The 23901-nt window shown below is 35.6% G+C and overlaps 1 protein-coding gene across 2 annotated transcripts in view; it reads right to left on the bottom strand.

Moving 5' to 3' along the window:
• Nucleotides 1-934: 934 nt before the first annotated feature.
• LOC306866184 (ubiquitin-like-conjugating enzyme ATG10) overlaps nucleotides 935-23901 on the bottom strand; it is a 31301-nt gene continuing 8334 nt past the window's right edge. For both annotated transcript variants that reach the window (XM_079411266.1, XM_079411265.1), the window contains 4 exons: nucleotides 13040-13172; nucleotides 12567-12664; nucleotides 2934-3031; nucleotides 935-1896 (listed from right to left, as the gene is read on the bottom strand). In XM_079411266.1, coding sequence (XP_079267392.1) covers nucleotides 1797-1896; nucleotides 2934-3031; nucleotides 12567-12664; nucleotides 13040-13172 — 429 coding nt within the window. In that variant the 3' untranslated portion in view covers nucleotides 935-1796. The remainder of the gene's footprint in view (nucleotides 1897-2933; nucleotides 3032-12566; nucleotides 12665-13039; nucleotides 13173-23901) is intronic.

The raw sequence follows: 23901 nt of genomic DNA, 5'->3' as shown, positions 1-23901 counted from the left end.
AATCGCACAACCAAAAAAAAAAAAATATATTAAAAAAAAAAATACTTAATAGTAACGTTACCAAAATGTTTGTAGAACATATTTTTGTTAGATGGGATAAAAGCAGTCCATATGACTTGTAGCTTTGTGTGACAAACATAAAAATGAATTCAAGACACAAATGAAACCAAACACCATTGGACGTACCAATTTCAAGTACACAGATTTGAAAAGATTTACACACTGTAATTGAGTTTGACAGTCCTTAATTCATTGATCTAAAGTAAACCTTTAAGAATGGCCCTGTTTATGAAGCAGGTAACATTTCCTACTGTGCTGCATCTATGCGTTTCTCTCTCTGCTCTCCATCATTCCTGTCTGTCCATTAGAGCGAGATGCTTCGGGTAGGAGGCTGACCTCCTTACCAACACTGATACAGTCCCCTGAGAGACACGCGCCCCATTTAGACATGCTGACTGAGGACTTTCACCGTCTTCTCTCAAACTCCGGACTCTAAACTCAGCTCCTCCGTTTCAGACTTCACATCAGACGGTCAGGATTTCAGAGGGATTTGATTCCATTTAACTTTTAAACCGTGTCCTGGCACGGCACACTACTTGGATGAGTAATGAAGAGAAATGTCAGACTGCGGGGAGACACAACAAAAAATATATTAGACTATTTACTTTCCTTATTAGATGCAAGGTTCTACAAATCACGTTGGACTTCGATTTCAGGCCTCTGAAATGTCAAAAATAGGCCAAACGCAGTCGCATGCTTAATACCCGACCAGTGAGGGAAAACATATTGAGTCACACACACCTACGCAGCAGAAGACAAAGACTTCCAGACTAATGTTTGAATAGCAATCCTCCGTATGCCTGCACACACAGCTGCTCTGATGAGTTTTACAATCCCTTTGATAATGCAAAAAAGAAATAGCAGCAGAGAAAACTATTGTTTGTCTTTTTAATTTGATGGTAATATCACATGCTGTACATTTTCTGAACAAATCCCTTTATATAAACGATTTTCCCATGAACAGCAATGGCAGCAATGCAGGTTGCATACATGCATCCTCTGAAAAAATGCAACTGGGTTCTCAGGTGCATTTCCGTGATATCTGTCAGATAATATGGATGTTTTATGGTTGGTAATACAAAAATTTAATCACAGTACACACTATTTTGTATACACTACTAGTATTTTTTTTTTTTATGTTTTTGAAATAAGTCTCTTCTGCTCACCAAGGCTGCATTTATTTGATCAAAAATACAGTAAAAACAGTAATATTGTGTAATATTATTATCATTTAAAATATCTGATTTCTATTTGAATATATTTAAAAATTGTAATTTATTCCTGTGATGCAAAGCTGTATTTTCAGCATCATTACTCCAGTCTTCAGTGTCACATGATCTTCAGAAATCATTCTAATATACTGATTTGATGCTCAAGAAACATTACTTTATTAACATTACTAATTTATTTAAAATAGAAAACTTTTGTAACATTATAAATGTCTTTACTGTTAATTTTAATAACTTTAATGCATCCCTGATAAATTAAAAAAAAAAATGTACTGACCCCAAACATTTGAGTGGCAGTGTATGAATTATTTTAGTGCAATTTATTTAAACATTAAGAGCATTCTTGAGCTAACTTGTGAACTTAAAAACTTGGTGCCTTGAATGCTCAAACATTGCTAACAAGACTTCTGAAGCATCTTTGGCCCCTCGGAGACCCTCAGCATGTCCTCTGGGTCTGTGGAGTCTGAGACAGACAGGAAGATCACAGCAGGCCAAAGCAGAGGCGCTTCAGTTGGGAGCGGACACCTCGGTGCTGTAGCTCAAAGGGATGTCCAGTCCGACGACAGGCCCAACAACACTGAGCCAAGTCACGATATAGTTCACCCTCCTGAGAACAGATGAGAAACAGAGCATCTACCCATACTGCAACGCTGCAAATTAAGAAATGATTATATCTATCACTAATGTAGCTAAATAGATGGATATGCCAGATCTCATAATTAACATTCAGAGCTAAATGAAACAGACATAACTCTATGAGATGATATAATACCATATTAAAATGTTAAAAGGTATATTTCTAGATTAAATAAAGCTTGTATTAAAAGTATGCCTTGATTACCACAGAAAATAATGTCGATTCATTTCTCATTTTAAATGGAATCTATCGGGTTACAATATTATTGTGGTGGAATTATTTTAAAATATGTATGTAAAATGTAGTTAAAATATTTAAATCATATTTTTGTGGATGTTTCCTGGTGAATAAAATCCTTGGATATAAGCTTGGTTTCCTGAGCTTTATGGAAAAAAAAAGTACAATTAAATCACAAAAATTAAACCAAAATAAATATCAAAATCAGTGTATTTTTTTAAATAGTGCAAACACCCCCTATGTGCCTCCAATTATTAATTTATATTACATTTAATTATAATACAATACATAAAAATGAAACATATTTCATATATAATTTATGTCAAGTTCTACCCACTGAAACCCACCATGTTTTTTGTTGGTCAAGATAGTAATGTTTAAATCATGTGTTTAAATTTTCATAGCAGTTGCATATTGTTGGTACTTGCACAAGTTAAACATTTATTCACTGTGCTGTTTGATTGTCTACTAGGATTCCAATGGAAGTGCATTATTGAGGAATGAGTCGATATATATATATATATATATATATATATATATTTCATGGTAATCAACAACATGCTCAAACAGCAGAGCATAACGCAAGCAACACCAAGGTTATAGGTTTGATTCCCAGATATTGTGTGAGTTTATGTACCTTAAATGCAATGCACTGTAAGTGGTTTTTGGAAAATAGGGTGTGATAAATGTAAATGTAAATATGAACTGAACCAAGAATATTCATTTCACATAATGCATGACGAGTAGAGCTGCAGCAGGGAGAAACTCACTTGTTTTCAGCTTGTGCCAAATCCAGAGCAGGTTTCATAAACTCCTCAGTGCGACATGGATGAAGCATGAAAAACGGTTGGCCCAGTAAAGGATGTTCCTACACACACACACACACACACACAGATCGTTCAGCTCTTTGTTAATGTCTATTCTGACCTCATTTTTTATTAGGAACAGGTTCTCACTGTCACACGCTGTAACACAGCCATTAAAGCAATGCCACAACATGTGTTTTTCCATCTTAACTCGATGTTAACTACTCACACGATACTTTTCACTACCCGAATTCAATTATGCTCAAAGCTTCAGATAGATTAAAAAGAAAATTACGAGGCAGACTTGAGCAAATCTGCCATGCGACACATGGGCTTCATTGGCACCCTGCTGCTCTCGAGTGAGTCTCGCACACTGGAGGGCACTCATGCACAGCAGTGACGGAGGAATGTCCTATCCCATAATGCCACACCAGAGAGACCAGGACCACACCATCACAGCGAGATTATTGTGGGGCATTTGAAGAAGTCATACTTAGGAAGAGGTTTGTAGCAAAGGCAGAGAACAGTGGCTGAACATAATATAATAACTTCTAAGCTTTCCTCTCGAATCAACAAGAAATCAATTTCACTTCCGTAATCTGAAATATACATCAAGAAAAAAAGAAAGAACTACATGTAAATCCATTTTTTTGTTTGTTTAAACACCACCTACAGTGGTGTGAAAAAGTGTTGGCCCCCTTCCTGATTTTTTATTTTTTTGCATGTTTGTCACACTTTAATGTTTCAGATCATCAAACAAATTTAAATATTAATCAGAGATAACACAAGTAAACACAACATGCAGTTTTTAAATGAAGTTTTTTATTATGAAGGGAAAACAAAATCCAAATCCACACGGCCCTGTGTGAAAAAGTGTTTGCCCCCTAAACCTAATAACTGGTTGGGCCACTCTTAGCAGCAACAACTGCAATCAAGCGTTTGCGATAACTTGCAATGAGTCTGTTGCAGCGCAGTGGAGGAATTTTGGCCCACTCTTCTTGGCAGAATTGTTGTAATTCAGCCACATTGGAGGGTTTGAGCATGAACCGCCTTTTTAAGGTTATGCCACAGCATCTCAATAGGATTCAGGTCAGGACTTTGACTAGGCCACTCCAAAGTCTTCATTTTGTTTTTCTTCAGCCATTCAGAGGTGGATTTGCTGGTGTGTTTTGGATCATTGTCCTGCTGCAGAACCCAAGTTTGCTTCAGCTTGAGGTCACGAACAGATGGCCGGACATTGTCCTTCAGGATTTTTTGGTAGACAGCTGAATTCATGGTTCCATTTATCACAGCAAGTCTTCCAGGTCCTGAAGCAGCAAAACAGCCCCAGACCATCACACTACCACCAACATATTTTACTGTTGGTATGATGTTCTTTTTCTGAAATGCTGTGTGACTTTTACGCCAGATGTAATGGGACACACACCTTCCAAAAAGTTCAACTTTTGTCTCGTCAGTCCACAGAGTATTTTCCCAAAAGTCTTGGGGATCATCAAGATGTTTTCTGGCAAAACTGAGACGAGCCTTTATGTTGTTTTTGCTCAGCAGCGGTTTTTGTCTTGGATCTCTGCCATGCAGGCCATTTTTGCCCAGTCTCTTTCTTATGCTGGAGTCATGAACGTTGACCTTAACTGAGGCAAGTGAGGCCTGCAGTTCTTTAGATGTTGTTGTGGGGTCTTTTGTGACCTCTTGGACGAGTCGTCGCTGCGCTCTTGGGGTAATTTTGGTCGGCCGGCCACTCCTGGGAAGGTTCAACACTGTTCCATGTTTTCTCCATTTGTGGATAACGGCTCTCACTGTGGTTCGCTGGAGTCCCAAAGCTTTAGAAATGGCTTTATAACCTTTTCCAGACTGATAGATCTCAATTACTTTCTTTCTCATTTGTTCCTGAATTTCTTTGGATCTCAACATGATGTGTAGCTTTTGAGGATCTTTTGGTCTACTTCACTTTGTTAGGCAGGTCCTATTTAAGTGATTTCTTGATTGCGAACAGGTGTGGCAGTAATCAGGCCTGGGTGTGGCTAGAGAAACTGAACTCAGGTGTGATAAACCACAGTTATGTTTTAACAGGGGGGGGGGGGGGGGGGGACTTTTTCACACAGGGCCATGTGGGTTTGGATTTTGTTTTCCCTTCATAAAAAAAACCCCTTCATTTAAAAACTGCATGTTGTGTTTACTTGTGTTATCTTTCAATAATATTTAAATTTGTTTGATGATCTGAAACATTAAAGTGTGACAAACATGCAAAAAATCAGGAAGGGGGCCAACACTTTTTCACACCACTGTATGTGCTGTTCTATAATTAATATTACATTAATTCATTAATGTTTTTAATTAATGATTATAAATTATTATTTCATAATAAAGTTGGTTGAAATATTAAAAAAATGTATATATAATATAATTGTAATTATATAATATAAAATGATTTAAATAATTTAACATTTTTTTGGAAACCGTGATACTTATTTTCTAAATATGGACATTTTTCTTACACAAATGCTTCGCTTCACTTCAGAAGGCCTTTATTCACCCCCCGGAGCCATGTGGAGCACTTTTTATGATAGATGGATGCACTTTTTGGGCTTCAAAATCTCAACCCCCATTCACTCCCATTATAAAGCTAGGACTCCAATTGTATTTGTCTGAAACAAGAAAGTCATATACACCGAGGATGGCTTGAGGGTGAGTAAATCATGGGCTAATTTTCATTTTTTGGTGAAATATCTCTTTAAGCTCAAATTCAGTAAGCAGCATTTGTGAAAAAAAAGGTTTGACTTAATTTTGTCTCGTCTTTTTTTTTTTTTTTTAATGAAAGTTACTGTGAAGCTAGTGCGGTCACAAAAAGTACTACTATTAATCACTTTACATTACATACTGTGATGTACAAACTAAAAAAAGACTTTACACATGAAGTCACTGAGTGTATCTGTGATAATAAATACATTTGAATCTCATTTAAATGAACACAATCCATAGAGACATAGCGACACGCTTCATCATCTGAAAACCACACCCACCGGGGGGAAAACGATCCAACCCTGACTTATAACAAAAAAACAGAACAATGTCTAAAAGCCGCTATGTGACAAGGTGTACAGCAATCAAGCTAAAAAACCCAGAACTACGTTTTATAATCGGTCAACACAAAAAATGAGCATTTAAGGAGACAAAAGTAGAGCGCAGCGTGTAATATTACTCTGAGAACTACACCCACTGGTGGGAAACGTAATCGGCGACAGGAAACATTCATTATTTTAACCATGTCTATTGATTATTTCACCACCCTGAGAGGAGGAGATATATTGAGAAACTAAATTTTATTGGTCTGTGTCAGTGCCCCTTTTCCTTGCCTTCCTTTTGTTTGAGAAATAATCCAAATCAATGGCCCAATGTGAAATACCCCGACATCTACAACTATTTGTCATTAAACGCTAATTTTTTTGGGGTTGACAGCTTATAAAAACATAGTTCTGGGTTTTTTAGCTTGTTTACTGTTCACCTTGTCACACATCAGCATTTAGGCATTGTTCTGTTTTTTGTTATAAGTCAGAAATGACAAGGAGGCAGCTTCCCGCAATACAAAGTCAATGGAGAGCGTTGGGCATGGCTGAAATGTCTCTATTGCTGAAATAAATACTTTCAGTGTCTTTCTGTGGTGAGCTGAAGTTCCTTTATGCATAAATGCCTGAAAGAATTCCACAAAAACAGTTCCTTTATGCACAAATACTTGATAAAATTTCCACAAATGCAGTTCCTTTATGAATAAATACTGACCACACAAACACAGATGAGGAACACAACACAGAGTTAGTTTGTGGGCATCTTGATGACACTGAAACTGTCAGACAGTCGAAATGAAAATATAGAAAAGGGCACAACTCGGTGATGTCTAAGAATATGTCAATGTTGTAAGAAGTGAAATCAGAAAAGAGATCAGATTCAAAACAATGAGAATCCAGGCAGATTCTGAACTCACAGGTACTGAGATTAATCATAAATATATAGTTCACTATAGAAATTATAGTTTTTTTTTTACAATTTTAAAATTATGTTTCATCGTTAACTGACTAATTAATTTCAACTGCACTGAACATGTCTGGAATTGTGATTGAAAGTATATGGATAAAGATTTGAATGAGAAGCTAGAATATTGAAGACAGTTGATATCTACACCAGTGCTGAGGCTGTTAGAGATACGAAACATAAGAAAGACACAGAGGACCTCAACACCGCTAACTGAGATGAACTGAGTTTACTCATAAAACACAAAGACAAAAACTAGACTAATAGTCTGAAGACGGCCTACGGGAAGTCGTGGCCTAATGGTTAGAGAGTCGGACTCGTAATCCAAAGGTTGCGGGTTCGAGTCCCCGGCCGGCAGGGATTGTAGGGGGGGGGAGTGAATGTCCAGCGCTCTCTCCAGCCCTCAATACCACGACTGAGGTGCCCTTGAGCAAGGCACCGAACCCCCAACTGCTCCCCGGGCGCTGCAGCATGGCTTCCCACTGCTCCGGGTGTGTGTTCACGGTGTGTGTGTGTGTGTGCATTTGTTCACTACTCACTGCTGTGTGTGTGCACTTGGATGGGTTAAACGCAGAGCACCAATTTCGAGTATGGGTCACCATACTTGACAATACGTCACGACTTTTACAGTTGGCATGTTTTTGATGTGAGCTGTGTTTTATAAGGTGAACTGATTAAAATCTGACAGTCATAGTGCTGTGTGTCCACATCCATACAGAGAGCACAAACTACACAAAAATACGGTTATACAAAACAAGCCAAGATTTTGACCAAACAAGCCGTCGCCGTCATGGTCATTATGCTTTTTGAGGAAATGTATTAGCAGTCTGAGGGAAGTGATTGTGTGATAATATATGCAATTAAACCTCATTTATCAAACCAAGCATTGTTGAAGATGAAGCTCCTTTCTGCATAAATACTGGCCACACAAACGCAGATGAGGAACACAACACAGTCCACTCCAGGAGAGAAACTAGTGTTCTTGAAGACACCGAAACTATAGAACATTACTAAAAAAGTTACAAAATGCACAGAAACGATGGACGAATGGCTGATGAGGTGTGCACAAATATTGATGGCGTAAATGGTCAATCTGGAAAAGAGATTGCAGACTGTAACGCAACAAGTATCCAGTCATCTGAACTCCCAGGTACTGAGATTAATTATGAAATATATTGAGCACACAGTATGAACCAAAGGAAAATAGTCTAAAATAAACATGAGAAAATAGTTTCAAACGTAAATAATGCACAAATTTTTCATAAGTGATACATTTATTTAATTCAAAGATGTATTGAGTGTACTGAGTATTGTGCTCATAGCTGAGTGTTTGAATTGGTTGGAGGACGACTGTAAGGTCCGATGGCACCACTTTCAACAAAAACTTTCCTGCCAATAAGCACCGTTTTAATCCAAAACCTCAATAAAAAAAATCTCCTCTACTCTGCAAATAAAAACAACCTCAATGCACTGTCACCATCTGCATTAAAATTCACAACATCGACTGTCTGGATGCATTGCTCTGTTACCGTTCAACAGAAGACGTGCTGACTCTTCAAATTCCCTCGACGACACCTCACTGTTAGCATCAGCGGTATAGAGTTGGACTTTTTCATTTTATTTGTGAAGAGCAGTGCCTATACTGCAGCACGATTCCAGCTCTGTTAGTCAATTATCATGACTTCATCTACAGGCCTCATGGGAGAACAGACTGAATCACTATATGCACACAAACTGTTGTGAACGTGCACACTAAACACTGCATTCAGAGACTTGTTCTGTTAAAACAGGCACTTCTGTTATATATATATATATATATATATATATATATATATATATATATATATATATATATATATATTCATTTTTGATTAGTAATCTGTATTGCTAAGAACTTCATTTGGACGAATTTAAAGGTGATTTTCTCAATATTTAGATTTTTTTGCTCCCTCAGATTCCAGATTTTCTAATAGTTGTATATCAGCCAAATATTGTCCTATCATAACAAACCATACATCAATGGAAAGATTATTTATTCAGCTTGCAGATTATGTATAAATCTAAATTTCGAAAAATTGACACTTATGACTGGTTTTGTGGTCCAGGGTCACATATATCCATGTATATTTATTTACATTATTAATTACTTTTTAAATTACTTTTGACTGTAAAGTCACAGCTAGCACATAATGGCATAAGAGTGACAAACTTTTTTTTTGAAAGATGCCAAATTTAATTTGTGTAGAAAACATTTAGTTTGTGTTTTTTCTTGCAATTGCGAGATCATATCTCACAATTCTGAATCCACAATTATATTTGCAAGTTAACTTTCGCAATTCTGAGTTTATATTTCACAATTCATACATTCTTTTGTCTCAACTTTTTTTTTCTCAGAATTTTGAGAAATATACTCGGAATTCAGACTTTTTACATCTCGCAATTCTGAAAGTTTATCAGCCACTTCTGACATGTAAAATTTAAAACAAATTATCAGAAAACATCTTAATTTTACAAAAAAAATTTACAAAAATTTTACATTAAAGAGTTTACATCTCGCAATTGTTATTTTGTTTTCCGCAACAGTATATATAATATAATTTAGGCCCTATGAAATCTATTTTTATTTTTTTCTTCCATTTTAATTGTTCTGGATTCCATTTTTTGTTTTTTTTGGAAAGAAAAAACTAAAAAAACACGTCTGTGCCATTCATTCACATAGAGACACACAGATTCATATTTAAATAGTATTTTTGCTGCTTAATGTTTTTAACCCAAGGGCTGGGTAAATATAGGACAGAACCCATATTGGGTTAATTTTACCCAGCAAATTGGGTTGTTTATTTAACCCAGCAAATGGGTTTATTAATTTTTACTTTATTACTAGATTATTTTTTACTTCATACATTAAATAATGTTTACAGATGAACTTAAATCCTCTAAACTTTTCTAAAATACTCCACACAACTACTGGTTTGCATGATAACTTCCTTTATTTTCCTTTATCATTTACAGCATTGTATATATTGTTTTTATAGCCTTATGTTTAAATTCGTTTAACAAACATTAGAAGTAAAAATTAAACAAAAGTTTCCACTGTAACGACGTTGCGCCGCGCTAGTTCTCGTGCCCAAGGCGTGACATGGAGACGAAACATGCTGTGACTCCATAACCTGCCAATAAACAAACAGTAAACAGCTCTGAGGATATGTTTTAACATCCAAAGTATCTGTATTCTGTATCTTTGTGAGTAGAATCATTTATTTTATGCAAAGCATCAGGCTTTTCCATCACGCGAAAAGACCACGACACTCGTTAAAGGTGATTCACACCGTGCACCTGTTGCTCTGCATAAAATTTTATGATATACAGCAAGGTAACGATTTTATAGATAAAATAAAATGTACACAAACCTGTATTTTACAGAAGAATGCATCAATTCGATGGTGCTTAGAACTGCTCTCCCGTGAAGAGAAGACGCAAAATCGCTGTGATATATAACTCAACCGCTGGGTTACGTCTGACCCAGGATCTGAGTAAAACAAAAACTACCCAAACACTGAAAAAATAACCCCAAAAAATGACTCAAAAAGCTCAACCCAGCATTTGGGTAAAAAAAAATAACCCAGGATTTTTTAGTGTATTCACAGACACTAGTAGTAGTCCATACTGCATTTTGATTTAAGTATACTGACCTACTTTTTATTTATTCATCCAAAAGCTGGCAAATTCTGTGAGATTCCGTGTTATACAGTAAATTCCATTTTTGATTCCACGATTCTGTCCGTGTTTCTGACATCACAGAAATCATAGGGCCCTAAGAATACAAAACAGGTTTTTGCTACTTTTTATCTCACAATTCTAACTTTTCTCTCACAATTGTGAATTGCAATCTTTTTTGCAAAAAAATGAATGAAAGGTAATTTTATATATCACAATTTAGGCTTTGTTTCTGGCAACCGAAAAAAAAAAAAATCTGAATTTTTATTTAATTTATTTTTCATTCTGTGGCAGAAGCAGACTTCCATATTTTATTTTTGCGAGTGTACAGTCTCAGACAACATGTTCACAGCCTGGGTTTGTCAGTTCACAGTCAGTCTGGGGCCTTATTGAGTCCTCAAGAGAAAAGTGTTCAGTGTTGTCCTAATCGGTAATGCTAAGAATGCGATTTGGCTTTGAGAAAATTGGGCAGATAAAGAGAAGACTGAGAGATATAAGAGGGCAAAACCAGAGAAGAAAGCAAGAGACCGAGCGAGAGATAAAGAGAGAGAGTCCATTGGCGTCATTGATGTGAGTCACTCATGTTTACCTGTGTCAGATGCGGCAGTGAGAACCTCGAGACCCTCAACCCTTCCCCAGTCTCTCCCCCTGCTATTACTCTAGTATCCTACACTGCCTCTAAACAGCCTTTTTCTGCATCTATTTTTCCACTCTCTCCATCCATTCAATATCTCTCTGTAGTCATGCCTACTGCTCTGAATCCCTCGCAGCAGCGCTAAAAAGAGCAGCAGCAAACAGCCAGAGTCAGTTTTTCCAAACGCTCCAGGAGATACCAGAGTAACCAGAGCACAAATACATAAAAATGTATTTAGAATAAAAAATACTAAATTTTATTTAAATACAAATACAATATTTTGTAAATACACAAAATATATTTGAAATCGGCCATCCAGTGAAGTAACACTATTAAGGCCTGTTTACACCAAGAGCAATAATTATAAAGGTAACTATATTCGTGTACTCTGAGTATACAATGCAGTTGTGTCATCGGTCACTAAATGCTCAAGCTCTTTAAAGCAGAAATGATTCCGATTGGCTGTCAATGTTTTTATCATTCATAATTTTTTGTGCTGTTATGGTTATAGTTGTGGTGTGCTATCTTCTATTCACTTAGCTTTATGATGAACTCACACTAGGGGATCTGATCCGTGCTTGAGCACGACTGACCCCCAAAGTCCAGTTCATTTCACAAGTGTGACTGCTCTGTACCGTGTCCAGTGCGGTTCGTTTAACCATGCCCTGGCCTGCTTGAAGAGGTGGCTCGGGTGCAGTACACATGTAGTGTGATCTCTAACCGTACCGGAGCATGGTACAGTTAAAGGTGGGGTATGTAATTTTTAAAAAACGCTTTAGAAAACTGAGTCGGGGCCGAGTACCAAAACAAACTTGTAGCCAATCAGTAGTAAGGGATGTGTCTACTCATGATGTGGAGGAGACAGCGTTCAGTGAACAGCCGAGCCGAGTGACAGAAAGAGATGGCGGATAAAAAACAAAAGCAGAAAACGTCTGAAAAATTATAACGCACGAAGTGGGACCCGTGTAAATATCAGATCAGCTTTCCAGCGCTGGAGAGAACTGAAGGAGCGGAAGGCCTGCGATCGGACGCCGAGGTTGCTTTGTTTCTTCTCGATAGGTGAGAAAGCAACTGCCTCCTGCAAAAGTGCAATGCGCCTTCGACAGTCTATGAGCCATTTTTGGTAGTTTGTATGCATTCCATCTGCAGCTTTGACTTGAGTGACACCTCAGAAACAACATGAAGATTCTTCAACAAATACATGATGTCACACAGGTTACCTGTTGGGTCAGTGTGTCCCAGGGTCCCTGCTGTAGTCTCTGTCTATAGTTAGGATGAACTTTGCTCCACACCTCATCGAGAGACAGGGGTCGCCCATCTGTGATGGAGAATGAGGTTTTCTGATTACAGAACCGTTTGAGTGATCACCTTCAAATGGATCAAGCTTACATGTGCCTATTTGTTAACTTGCTCAATAACAGCTCCGAAAATGTTTACATGTCGGCTATTAATGTATTTACAGCACAAAGTTTGTTGAGCAGAGATGCGCTTTCTCAAAACTCAAACACTCCTGTCGAGATGGGATCTCAGTGTAAATGTTGAGTCTGTTTTTGCAGAGAACATTAAACCAGACTTTGAGAAAGCAGAACATCGAGGGTTCTGAAATACACACACTGATAAGGGAAGCAGCCAGCATATAAACAAGGCAGTGCGGTTTAATGATAGAAATGCAGTGAGGGAGAATGTCGTGTACCTAACGTGGAGGCTCTGAAATAGAGGACGGGGATCTGATAGCTGCAAGAATACAGAACGTGGTATTCATAGCGCAGCACAGCGTGAATTTCACATACTGCCTGAACTCCAGCCGTTTCATCCTCAACGTTTGCCTAGAAAACAAGACAGAGAGAAACAGGTAGGAAGTGAGAGAGAGAGAGAGAGAGAGAGAGAGAGAGAGACACTCGTGCCATTCAATGACAAAAATACAGACATATTTGCGATAAACAATTATGACAAAAAAAAAGAAAAAAGCATTTGAATAAGGTTTCTAAGATGTCTGTTAAGGTGGGGGATTGTTTAACCCTTGTGCAACCTTTTGGACATTTTTGTCCATTTTAGTTTAGTTTTTTTGATAATTTTGCCTGTGTTAATGCTGACTGCTAATTTTAATATTCCACCTTCATTTCCTTTAATAAATCTCTTTTGCACTAGGTACAAAAAAATAGTTGCTCTTAGAGCGTTTTGGATAAAAATGTCCCAACTGAAACAAATTAAAACTGCTATTTTTAATCGCAGTGCCGTTAAACTGTAAAATGATGCAGTTTTTGTTAATAGGCTTTCATTCTGTTGGCAAGGCTTGAATTTTGTTTTGTTTTTTTTTAATTTACCAGATGGTGGCATTTTTTCAGGTTTGGCCTATAAAGCAAATACTCGCTTTATTCCTGTTTTCTGCTTCTGCATATTATAGAGCCAATTGGATAAATAATGCAGCTGTAATTGTGTGGGTGTGTTGGTATGGATGTCAGAGTGTGGTCTGTATGTGTGTCATAAAAAATTGTGTGTGTGCTTGTAATATGAGAGAGAAAAACTCTACTGCAAATCACAAATCCAAGCACTGTGTGCACCTGCAGAATTTTGCTGGCATCTAATGGGAAAAAGTTGGTACTGCGCCCAAACAAAATCTTACTGAAAGCTCATTTTTTGAGATATCAACCTCAAATTTGGAACACAACTTGCTTTGATTTTCTAGCAGGTTTAGAGTTTTATTAAATATATGTTTTATATAAAATATTGTTCATAAATCATTTTCATAAACTTAAACCTGTATAACTTTTTTTGGTTTCACTTTTTAAACTTTTTTTATTTCAACAATAATCTGCCATGAGTCTTCTTTAAATTGAGACCAAAAAGTCTGTGCTCCCAAGCTTCAAATTTTTATGACATGGACATTTTTACATGGTAAATGTGTAGCACCTAAGGAAAAATGTGCTATTATGTGGTAACAAACAAGACACATACTGTACTTGGTACACACGTGGTAAATATGTAGTACTTACAAACAAGTGTGTGTTAATGTTAAATTGCTCTCCACAACAGTGCTTACAAAGTTTGAAGTATTAGTAATTCCTGTGTAATGTTTATGTAAAATGGTGCACTTTATTTTACAGTCCTATTTCCTTATACTTATTATGCAAGTACTGGTGTATGTACCTATTAGTTAATGTACAGAACAAGTTATGCGGTACTCAAGTTGGGGGTATAAACATGGACCAAGGTACTTATTGAGTAATTGATGGTAGATTTACATTGTAAGTATATGGAAATAGGACTGTATGTACTATTACTGTAAATTAGTATGTACAGTCATTTGTCTTATTAGTTACCATATACGGATACTGTAAGGATCTGCCTATTTGTACCCACTTGTCCGTAAGTACTACATATTTACCATGTATATACGTTAGTAAGTACAGCCGTCTTTCTTATTTGTTACCATGTACATACACTTCAGGTAAAGTACCTTGTGTTACCACTTATTTGCCTGTAGGTACAAGATATTTACCATATATGTACCAGGGAAGTACGTGTACTGTAAAATTAAGTGCTATCCATTTTTGTCCACTATGGACCTATGTGTACGTTTTTTTTTTATTGATGCACAAGGGTTAATATCAAATGTAACTTCCGTTAATTATCTTGGATATGTCCTTGATTTAAGTGGTGTAAGTATGGCTATGAAAGTCCTGGGTAAGGTTAATGCTAGAACAAAATTTCTTGCCAGACGTTATTTTTCTTGATAAACAGATTATAAAATGACTTGCATCATGTTTAGTGTCATGTCATTTCAAATATGCATGTATTTCTTGGATGTCTGATTTGCCTCGTGGTTGGTTGGATAAGTTACAAAAATCTCAGAATATACTGATAAGGTTAAGTGTCTTGATTGGTTACCTAGAAAGTAAACTAGAACATATTAAATTAAAAATGGTACATAAGATTATCAATAATAGAGCTCCTTCATATTTTAATGCACTTTTCTAGGGTAAATGAGCAACATTGTTATAAAACTAGGCAAAGTCTTATGGATATTACATTATGTCGTTTTAAAACTATGTATGGTCATAGGTTTTTTAGATATTCTGGGGCACTTTTGTTGAATAAGTTACCTCTGGATATTAAAGGTATTTCGAATATGGTTAGTTTTAGTTTAAAAGCTAAAAGTTGGCTCTTAAGTAGGTTGTTTTGTTGATAAATTTGTATTACGTACGTGGTTATTTGTGACTGTAAATGTTTTTAAATGTGGAATTTTATTGTAATTTTTGTATTTATAATGCAGTGCAGTGTACCTGTTACCAGGAGTGGAGTTTGTGCTTTACATCAAGGAGCACAATGGAAAAAAAGTTTTATTTTAAACTTTATTGTGTTATCCTTGACGAATTCAGTGTATTCACTACTTTTTTTGTCAAATAAAAAAAGAAAGAAAAAGACAATTGCTACAAATGATTATCAAGTCAAATTTTGATTCAACATAAATTAAAGTATTAGTTCACTCAAAAACTAATATTCTACCATTATCTACTCACTATTGTGTTGTTCTAAACTCTTATGAATTATTACAATCCATAGAATTCAAAAGTAATTTATTAGAATTTTTACTGGGGTCAGTAAGAATTTTTTTCTTTTAAAGAAATACACATTTTAATTCAGCAAAATGCATTTAATTGATACTAAAGACATTTATAATGTTACAGCAGATTTATATTTCAAATAAATGCTGTTATTTTAAACTTTCAATTCGTCCTGAATTTTTTTTTCTCAAAAATTTAGCAACACAACCGTTTTCAACATTGATAACAAGAAGAAATCAGCATATTAAATAGATTTCTGAAGGATCATGTGACACTTAAGACTGGAGTAATCATGCTGGAAATTCAGCTTTGCATCAGAGCACTAAATTATATTTTAAAATATATTCAAATACAAATCAGTTTGTGAAATTCTAATAATATTTCACAATAGTACTGTTTTACTGTATTTTTGCTCAAATAAATGTAGCCTTGGTGAGCAGAAGAGACTTTCTTTTCAAAAATACTTTAAAAAATGTACTGACCCCAAACGTTTGAAAGGGCATTCAAGCTCTAAAATTGAGAAAATAATAATTTTTTTTTTTTTTGGTGTTAGAATCATTATTATACTCTTATACCTTTTGTTCTTTAATATTTTTAATTGTTTTTAGCTTTATTTTTTGTTTTCATTTAAATGTTAAATTTAGAAATTGTGTTGTATGCATTTGTCATTTTTATTTCATTTCTTTATTTTTTTTTAATGTGTATATATAGTATTTATAAAGTTTTAGCTTTTAGTTTTGGATCTGTTTTAGCTGTTTTAATGCTACAATTGATTGCTTCTGTTTTCCTCATTTGTAAGTCTCTTTGTATAAAAGTGTCTGCTAAATGACTAAATATAAATATAATATAAATTAGAGATGCACCGATACTGAATTTCTCGGCCGATATCGGCCGATACCGATGCCGATAGTTATGTGTGAGTTAAAAATTTGATGTGGTAGCATTTTTGCCAGTGCATGGTCTGCGCTGCTCCAAAACATCTGCTCTGCTCCATGCATAAAGAGCAGCCCCACAGTGCAGCAGGAGTAAGACTTCTGATCATGTGAAGAGAGTGAGAGAGGCGCTTTCAATGAGTGCTCTTTGGGTGCAGAGCCTGGTTTATACTCGCCGTGTCAGCACCAGCGGCAAAAATGATGCGAATACCGAGGAAAGGATTGCGGACGGGATGGAGGATTTGGTTTTCAAGTGAAAGTAAAATAAAAGACAGCTTCTTAAACCAGAGAAGGGGAACATGTTGGTTTTGTCTTTGCTGTTTATCTCACGTTACGCTATGGAGGCTTTCTTTAAATGTTCTTTATTTATTTGATTCCTCAGTGTTTGCTAAACGTTCTGGTGTAGCCAATGCCATGCCTCGTCTTATTCGTTTATGTTAATTACATTATATAAGTTAGTTCGTAGCCTACTGTTTTATTATTGTTGTACTTTTTAGGCTTGCTGTGATAGACGGTGTTGGCGGTGATACCAGTGTTAAGCCGCAACACCGGTTACATCAGTTGCCCACTGCGGCACCGTCCCCCACCGTCGTTTTGATTTTTTTGTAGTAATAAAATTCATTTAGTTCAGTTAGAGGACACTACAATTAAAACTGAATGCGGCTGCTCAAAGCAGCACACCAAATTTTATTTTTCATTATTTTGCATCAAGGTGTATGCCGTCCGTGCCTCCAAACATTCTTATTCATTTGGTAATAAACGTTCTTTGTTTCATAATTATTTGTTCCTCATTCTTTACTGATTTTTAGTTTTGTATACCTATTTAAACTTTGTGTAAGTTATTTGTTATTTTATATTAGGCATAGCATGGTGTATTTTTATTCATTTTGTTAGTAAAAATTTAGTTTTTGTTGTATTTTGTCGTTGCTTGAATTGAATTCAAGCAATTGATGCCGAATTGCTGCTAATTTAAAAGTGAAAGTAAAATGTGCATGGTGCTTTTTCAAACTAGGTTATTTAAAAGTGAAGGAAAGTGAGGGAAAGAGAGAAAAATTAACTGTGAACAGCGGAATAACTTTGCTGAGGTAAATGTCACGTTAAGTGACATACTGTTCACAATCTGTTTTATTGGCATCTTTCCGCGGCTGAAACACTGATTGAGCGATTACATTAGACAGACATGATACATTTTGATAAGCCATACTGTATCTTTCAACATCTTATGAAGTACATTCATGTGTACATTCATGTGCGCTATAACTTATTAAACTGGAAGAGAACTGAACTTGAACTGAGGTGCAATAGCGATCTGTCACATCACATTTAAAAGCGTCAAAACGGCATTCATTGTTTGTATTTCATGATAGAATGTACAGGATTTGAAAGCTGAGAGTTTGTTTCTTATCAGAAGTAAGAAAGCACAGAACTCTTTGTGATTATTAGATGTCCGATGGCCGATAGTGAAATAAATCGCTTTTATTGGCCGATATATCGGTGCATCTCTAATATAAATATAAATATAAATAAACACTATAAAAGTGGTCCATATGACTTATATTGCTATATTGGATTCAAGTGATACTGTCTACCGTAAAAGTCATATGCACTGAAAAATTTGGTGCAGAAACAATTTTCACTCAGAAATTGCAAGAAAATTTCACAATTAATTACAACGAAATGGCAATTAACACATAGAATTAAATATGGAATTTTGAAGAAGAAAGATGGAAGTAGCATGCTGGAGTAAAACATACTTCAATAATCTTTATTTGCAGTACAATTTATGGATTAAACTTATAGTGCTTTCATGCTGTTTCTGTTTTTGGAGCTCAGCAGAATCCATCTCTGTTAACTGTCAGAGTACACACAAGAGCAGCCAGCACATTCTCCTCAACTTCTCCTTTTGTGCTCCAAAAGAAATAAAGTCATACAGGTTGAAGGTGCATGAATGAATACATTTCCATTCTATTCATATACAACAGAAATCCTGCCACATAAATGCTAATTTGGTTTAATGAATCTTCTGCAAGAAAAGGAAGTGGCTTTCCACATGCAAGACGTCATGCATGGAGCCATATCCAGGGTCGGCGCCAAGGGGGGGGCATTCGCGGACCGTGCCCACCCAAACGAGTTACTGTGTCCCCAACATTCCATCCTCTCCCCTCCTTGCTGAATGTGATCAATTTCGAAAGCGAAAGTGAAACCGATAAAACAGCGCACATAAGAAAGCGATTGCAGCTTTAGCGAGCGTCAGCAACTGCACGCGATCACAGATTAAACGCTTCCCACCCGAAACCCCCTCCCAGACCCACACACACACACAAACAACGTGATTTGTGCCCCGCCTAGAAATTTAAATGCCCCCCCTGATGGAGGTGCCCTGGCGCCAGCTCTGGCCATATCACATATCTGATCCATGATACGTGTGCAGACTTGCCATTAACCCTGAGCCGTGATACCAAACCCAAAGCCAGCGACATACACAAATGATTCATCGAGCGGCATGCGACTTCATTCCTCTTCCCATTACTTGATGCTTTTTCCCATTCCCAAACAGTTTGTGTGGGTAACAACATGTGTTTACTTTTTCACTTTCCTCTTGCATCCTTCATTCAGAGGATGTTGTTGACATGCTGAGGGAGTTTGTACACTCCCCCCTTTGTGTTGTGGAGCATGAGTAATGGCATCATGCACAGGCCCCCTCGAGCGGGTCCACATGCACAAATGTTGTGCAGACTGTTTACCAAGGTTACGTCTCTTTGCAGGCGGCGCGCACTGGATTTTCCCGCTCTTTCTCGACCTGCAACCCCTGGTGATTAATTGGCTGTCAGAAAGTGGAATAAAGGTTTAGGGCGCTGCAACTTGCACAAGCACAGATAAACAGGAAGGGATGCCGTCATACTTGGGAGGAGTTCACACCTATTACTGAGGAGTAACCAGAACTAACAGAGACACAGCTAACTTACTGTAACTACATCACAGACTACATCACAGTGTAGCTTCGCCACTAACAAGATACTTTTATTGACTTGTTATGCAACAAGAGACTATGTTGCTGTTTTATGTAACAATTTGGAAAGTCATATTTGTTTTAGTAAATCAGTTAAATTGGACATTTGTAAAGATGATATAAGTCAACCAAATCAAAAGGAAACGATTTACTGATTCAAGTCTTGAAGGGTTTTGCATGAAACCCTTAGTGTTTTATGCCATGTTATTGAAAAACACTGCTTTTATTAAATTATACATAATATAATCTTATTGTAATTTTTATATTATTATTATTGTTACAATAATAATATTATTATTATATTTGAGGTATTATTCAAGTTCTACATTGAAGCTATATGGGGTGAAATATATTTTAACAACAACAACACCCAACTTTCTATCCATCCATCCATCCATCCATATATATATATATATATATATATATAACATTAATTAATAACAGTGAATTACATTGAAGTTATATGAGGTGAAATAAATATTATATTTTAGTATCATTATTATTAAATAATAATTATTATTATTATTGTTATTACCAATATACTATAATATAATATAATTATTACTACCAATAATATGTATTTTATGTTACCAATAATAATATATTAATAATATATCATTATTATTATTATTACCGATATACTATAATATAATATAGTATAATAATAATTATTATTCCTACCAATAATATGTATTTTATTGCTACCAATAATAATATATTATTATTATTATTATATAATTGATGCAATTTAAGAGGGCAACATATTTTATTTAAAAAAGTAAAAAAAAAAAAAAAATTATAAAATAATAATATAATATTATCAATAATAATTATATTATTATTATTCTATTGTTTCACACACACGCACTTAAATATAAATAACTATAACAATAATAAATAAATATTATAAAAATATTCCAGGTCAGATTAATGCTACCCTGAAGCAATATAAGAGTGCAATATCTTTTAAATATATAAATAAAATAAAAAGTAATAACAATTACTAGAATTATAATACTTTTTATTTTATTTACATTTAAATGATATTGCCCCCTTCAGTGTAATTAGCTTTTGTTTTTAGTACATCAAAAACATCTACATCACAAAACAATGGCTTGATTGTAATAGAACTACTTTATAATAAAACTACTTCATGATTTTAAAAAAGTCCTAAATTAGCACTCCTAAATGGCACCTGTGACGTGATTCCTGTCACATGGAGGAGGCTTTGAGACGCTATGACATCACTATGGCCTTTGCGGCCCACACTGATCCGCGCAGGTTTAATTAGCGATAGTGTCTGAGCGACACGTTGGATCAGCAGCGGCAGTGGCTGGATCCCTGGCTGCTTCAACGCAGGCTCAAGGATTGTTCATGCATCCATGCCTCCACCGATAACATCTCCTCCCTCCCATACAAGAGCAGTCTTGAGAGACACACTACTACTGTTTCACATCCGACGTCTGTCAGGAATGAAAGGGTTTGGAAAGAGGGAAGGCAGGTCAAATAAACAATGACTTCATGCTTTTTCCAAACAGTACCGGCACTGAAAGGTAAAATATCTCACCTAGAGGCTGTAAAATAACGTGTGGGATGATGAGTTAAAAGAGATCGCATACATGCAAACAGAAAACGCATTAAATTTCGGGTCCGCCGTGACAGGAACTCATTTAGCAAAACGAATACTCACAGCTCTCATTCAACCTTTGCATAACTGACTCGTCGAATGCATTTGGAATTAAATAAAGGACAAAAGTTCAGCTGCTGATCGTGCACTGCTTAAAAATGTCAAAAGGTCAAGTTCAAAAAGGGCGTTTATTAACTTTGAAATGTGTTTCTAGCAACAACTTCTGGCATCCGCCGCCGTTTGTTGTCATTCAAACGCTGCCATGTTTATGTTCAAGCAGGTGTAAGCGTCGCTAAACGACGGCACCTGTTCAACTCCACAAACACACGAGCAAAGCAAAGGGCTTTAAATAGCATCGTCTAAAGAGATCTAACAGAGCCATGAGCTCAGGTATACACTTTATACGCGCTCCGTTTTTCACTGTCAAAAGGAAGATCAATACTGGACGCGCAATAGCAGAGAAGACGTTCCCTTCGCTTACCTGAATGCCAGCGCATGGCTGGGTAATTTCAGAGGATGATGAAGGATGGGCTCTTTCATTAACCTAAATAAGCCCTAATTATGGGTTTAATTATCCTAGTAATTCCGTTTACATTCTTCGCATTTAAAGGATTAAAATACCTTTTGCTTCTGCGTGCATCTCTTGGGGAACAAATAAAGATTGCTTCCTTAAATGTGGTTATAAAGCAGCACTAGTGGTTGAGTGAGACCTAAAAAAAGAGCCTGTTCTAAAAGGGAAAAACAATGCTGACTGCAAATAATAAAATGCATCTAACCATGTAGTCATGACTTGCAGTGAAAATTATTTATTTATTTATTTCCTCCACATTTCATTTTCAGGATTATGGTTGTTGGCAAATAAATAAATAAATAAATAACAAGTATGGATTCCATTGTTAGTAGATGAGTGTGTTGAATTAATTAATGAATTAATGTATTTAATTATATAATTATGTATTTATCGATTTTTTAAAAATACATTTAAATGATTAATGATTTAATTTTGAGTACTTTTGCCCTAAATCAGGCAGCTAAATGAATTTCATGCTAATGCAATTTATGGTAATATTAATAAAAATATGTATATGTATGTATGTATGTATGTGTATATATATATATATATATATATATATATATATATATATATATATATATACACACACACACACACACACACACATACATACATTATATTATATATAAATTAATACTTTCATTCAACAAGGTTGCATTAAATTGATCAAAAGCAACAGTAAAGACATTTATGTAACAAATGTGACAAAAGATTACTGACCCCGAAATTTTGAACTGTAGTGAGAGAATGAAAAAAAATGAAGTAACTATTGAAGCAGTTGAGAAGCACATTCTACTGCCTGCATAACTAAAGAAGACACCATAAGGACGGCTATTCTTGTTTACTGAAGTAACGACCCCTTCATGTACAGGTGCTCATAGACAAAGAGTAACATTGAGCACAGCTCCACAGGAGTCAGGTGTGTGGCACTGAAAGGGTTAACCCTGATAGATTTTTGTTGAGTGAGGCATTTATTCACTCCCTAAAAGAATTCCACCACTCAAAACAGGATGCCACAAAAAAGAAAAAAAAAAGCAGTCCTGGCTTCTCTAATCTTCCACAGATCTTTTTGGATTTTTTTTCTTCCTTTCCTCAACAATGGGGAAAAAAAGAGGCTTTCTTGTAGCCTACAAGCTACTGCTTGCTGGCGAACAGTCTTTACCAAGGTCAGGTTTTCTAAATGTTCTTTTATGCAGGGCATGTCAGGTGACGTGCGCTGTGGCACGACTGCACGCAAGACTTTGAATGTTGGGGAGTGAACAAAGGAGATGCTGATGTTGAGTTGGTATCACTGCAGACAATACTGGCCTTTTGGTCTATTAGCAATTAATCTGCAATTGATGAATTGCACAAAAATATGCTCACATTTCAACTCAAAAGCAAAAAGACGAAAAAATAAGGCATTTGCATAAGTTACACAAAGCTTAGTTTTTTCCATTAGGATTTTATGCTTGAGATTTAGGCACATTTTAAGCATTTTTTTTTTCTACTTAAACATACAACAAATACTACCTTGATAAATTAACTTTACAATTTTATATAATATACTACACTATTTATTTTTGCATTATAACAATTTTTTTGCTTGAGATTTATGCACATTTTCCCTTCCAAATTCTCATTACCATAACGAATTGGGACATTTCACTATCAAGTAATTTTTTTTGTACTTAAAGTATACAACTAATACTACCATGATGAATAAATATATATATATATATATATATATATATATATATATATATATATATATATATATATATATATATATATATATATATATATATATATTTTTTTTTTTTTTTTTTTTTTTTTTTTTTTTTTGGCATTAAAACAATTAATTTTTT

The sequence above is a fragment of the Barbus barbus genome (assembly GCF_936440315.1).
Source record: "Barbus barbus genome assembly, chromosome: 47".
Taxonomy (NCBI): domain Eukaryota; kingdom Metazoa; phylum Chordata; class Actinopteri; order Cypriniformes; family Cyprinidae; genus Barbus; species Barbus barbus.
The sequence above is the reverse complement of the archived record's forward strand: the minus strand, read 5'-3'. Positions and strand labels throughout refer to the sequence as shown.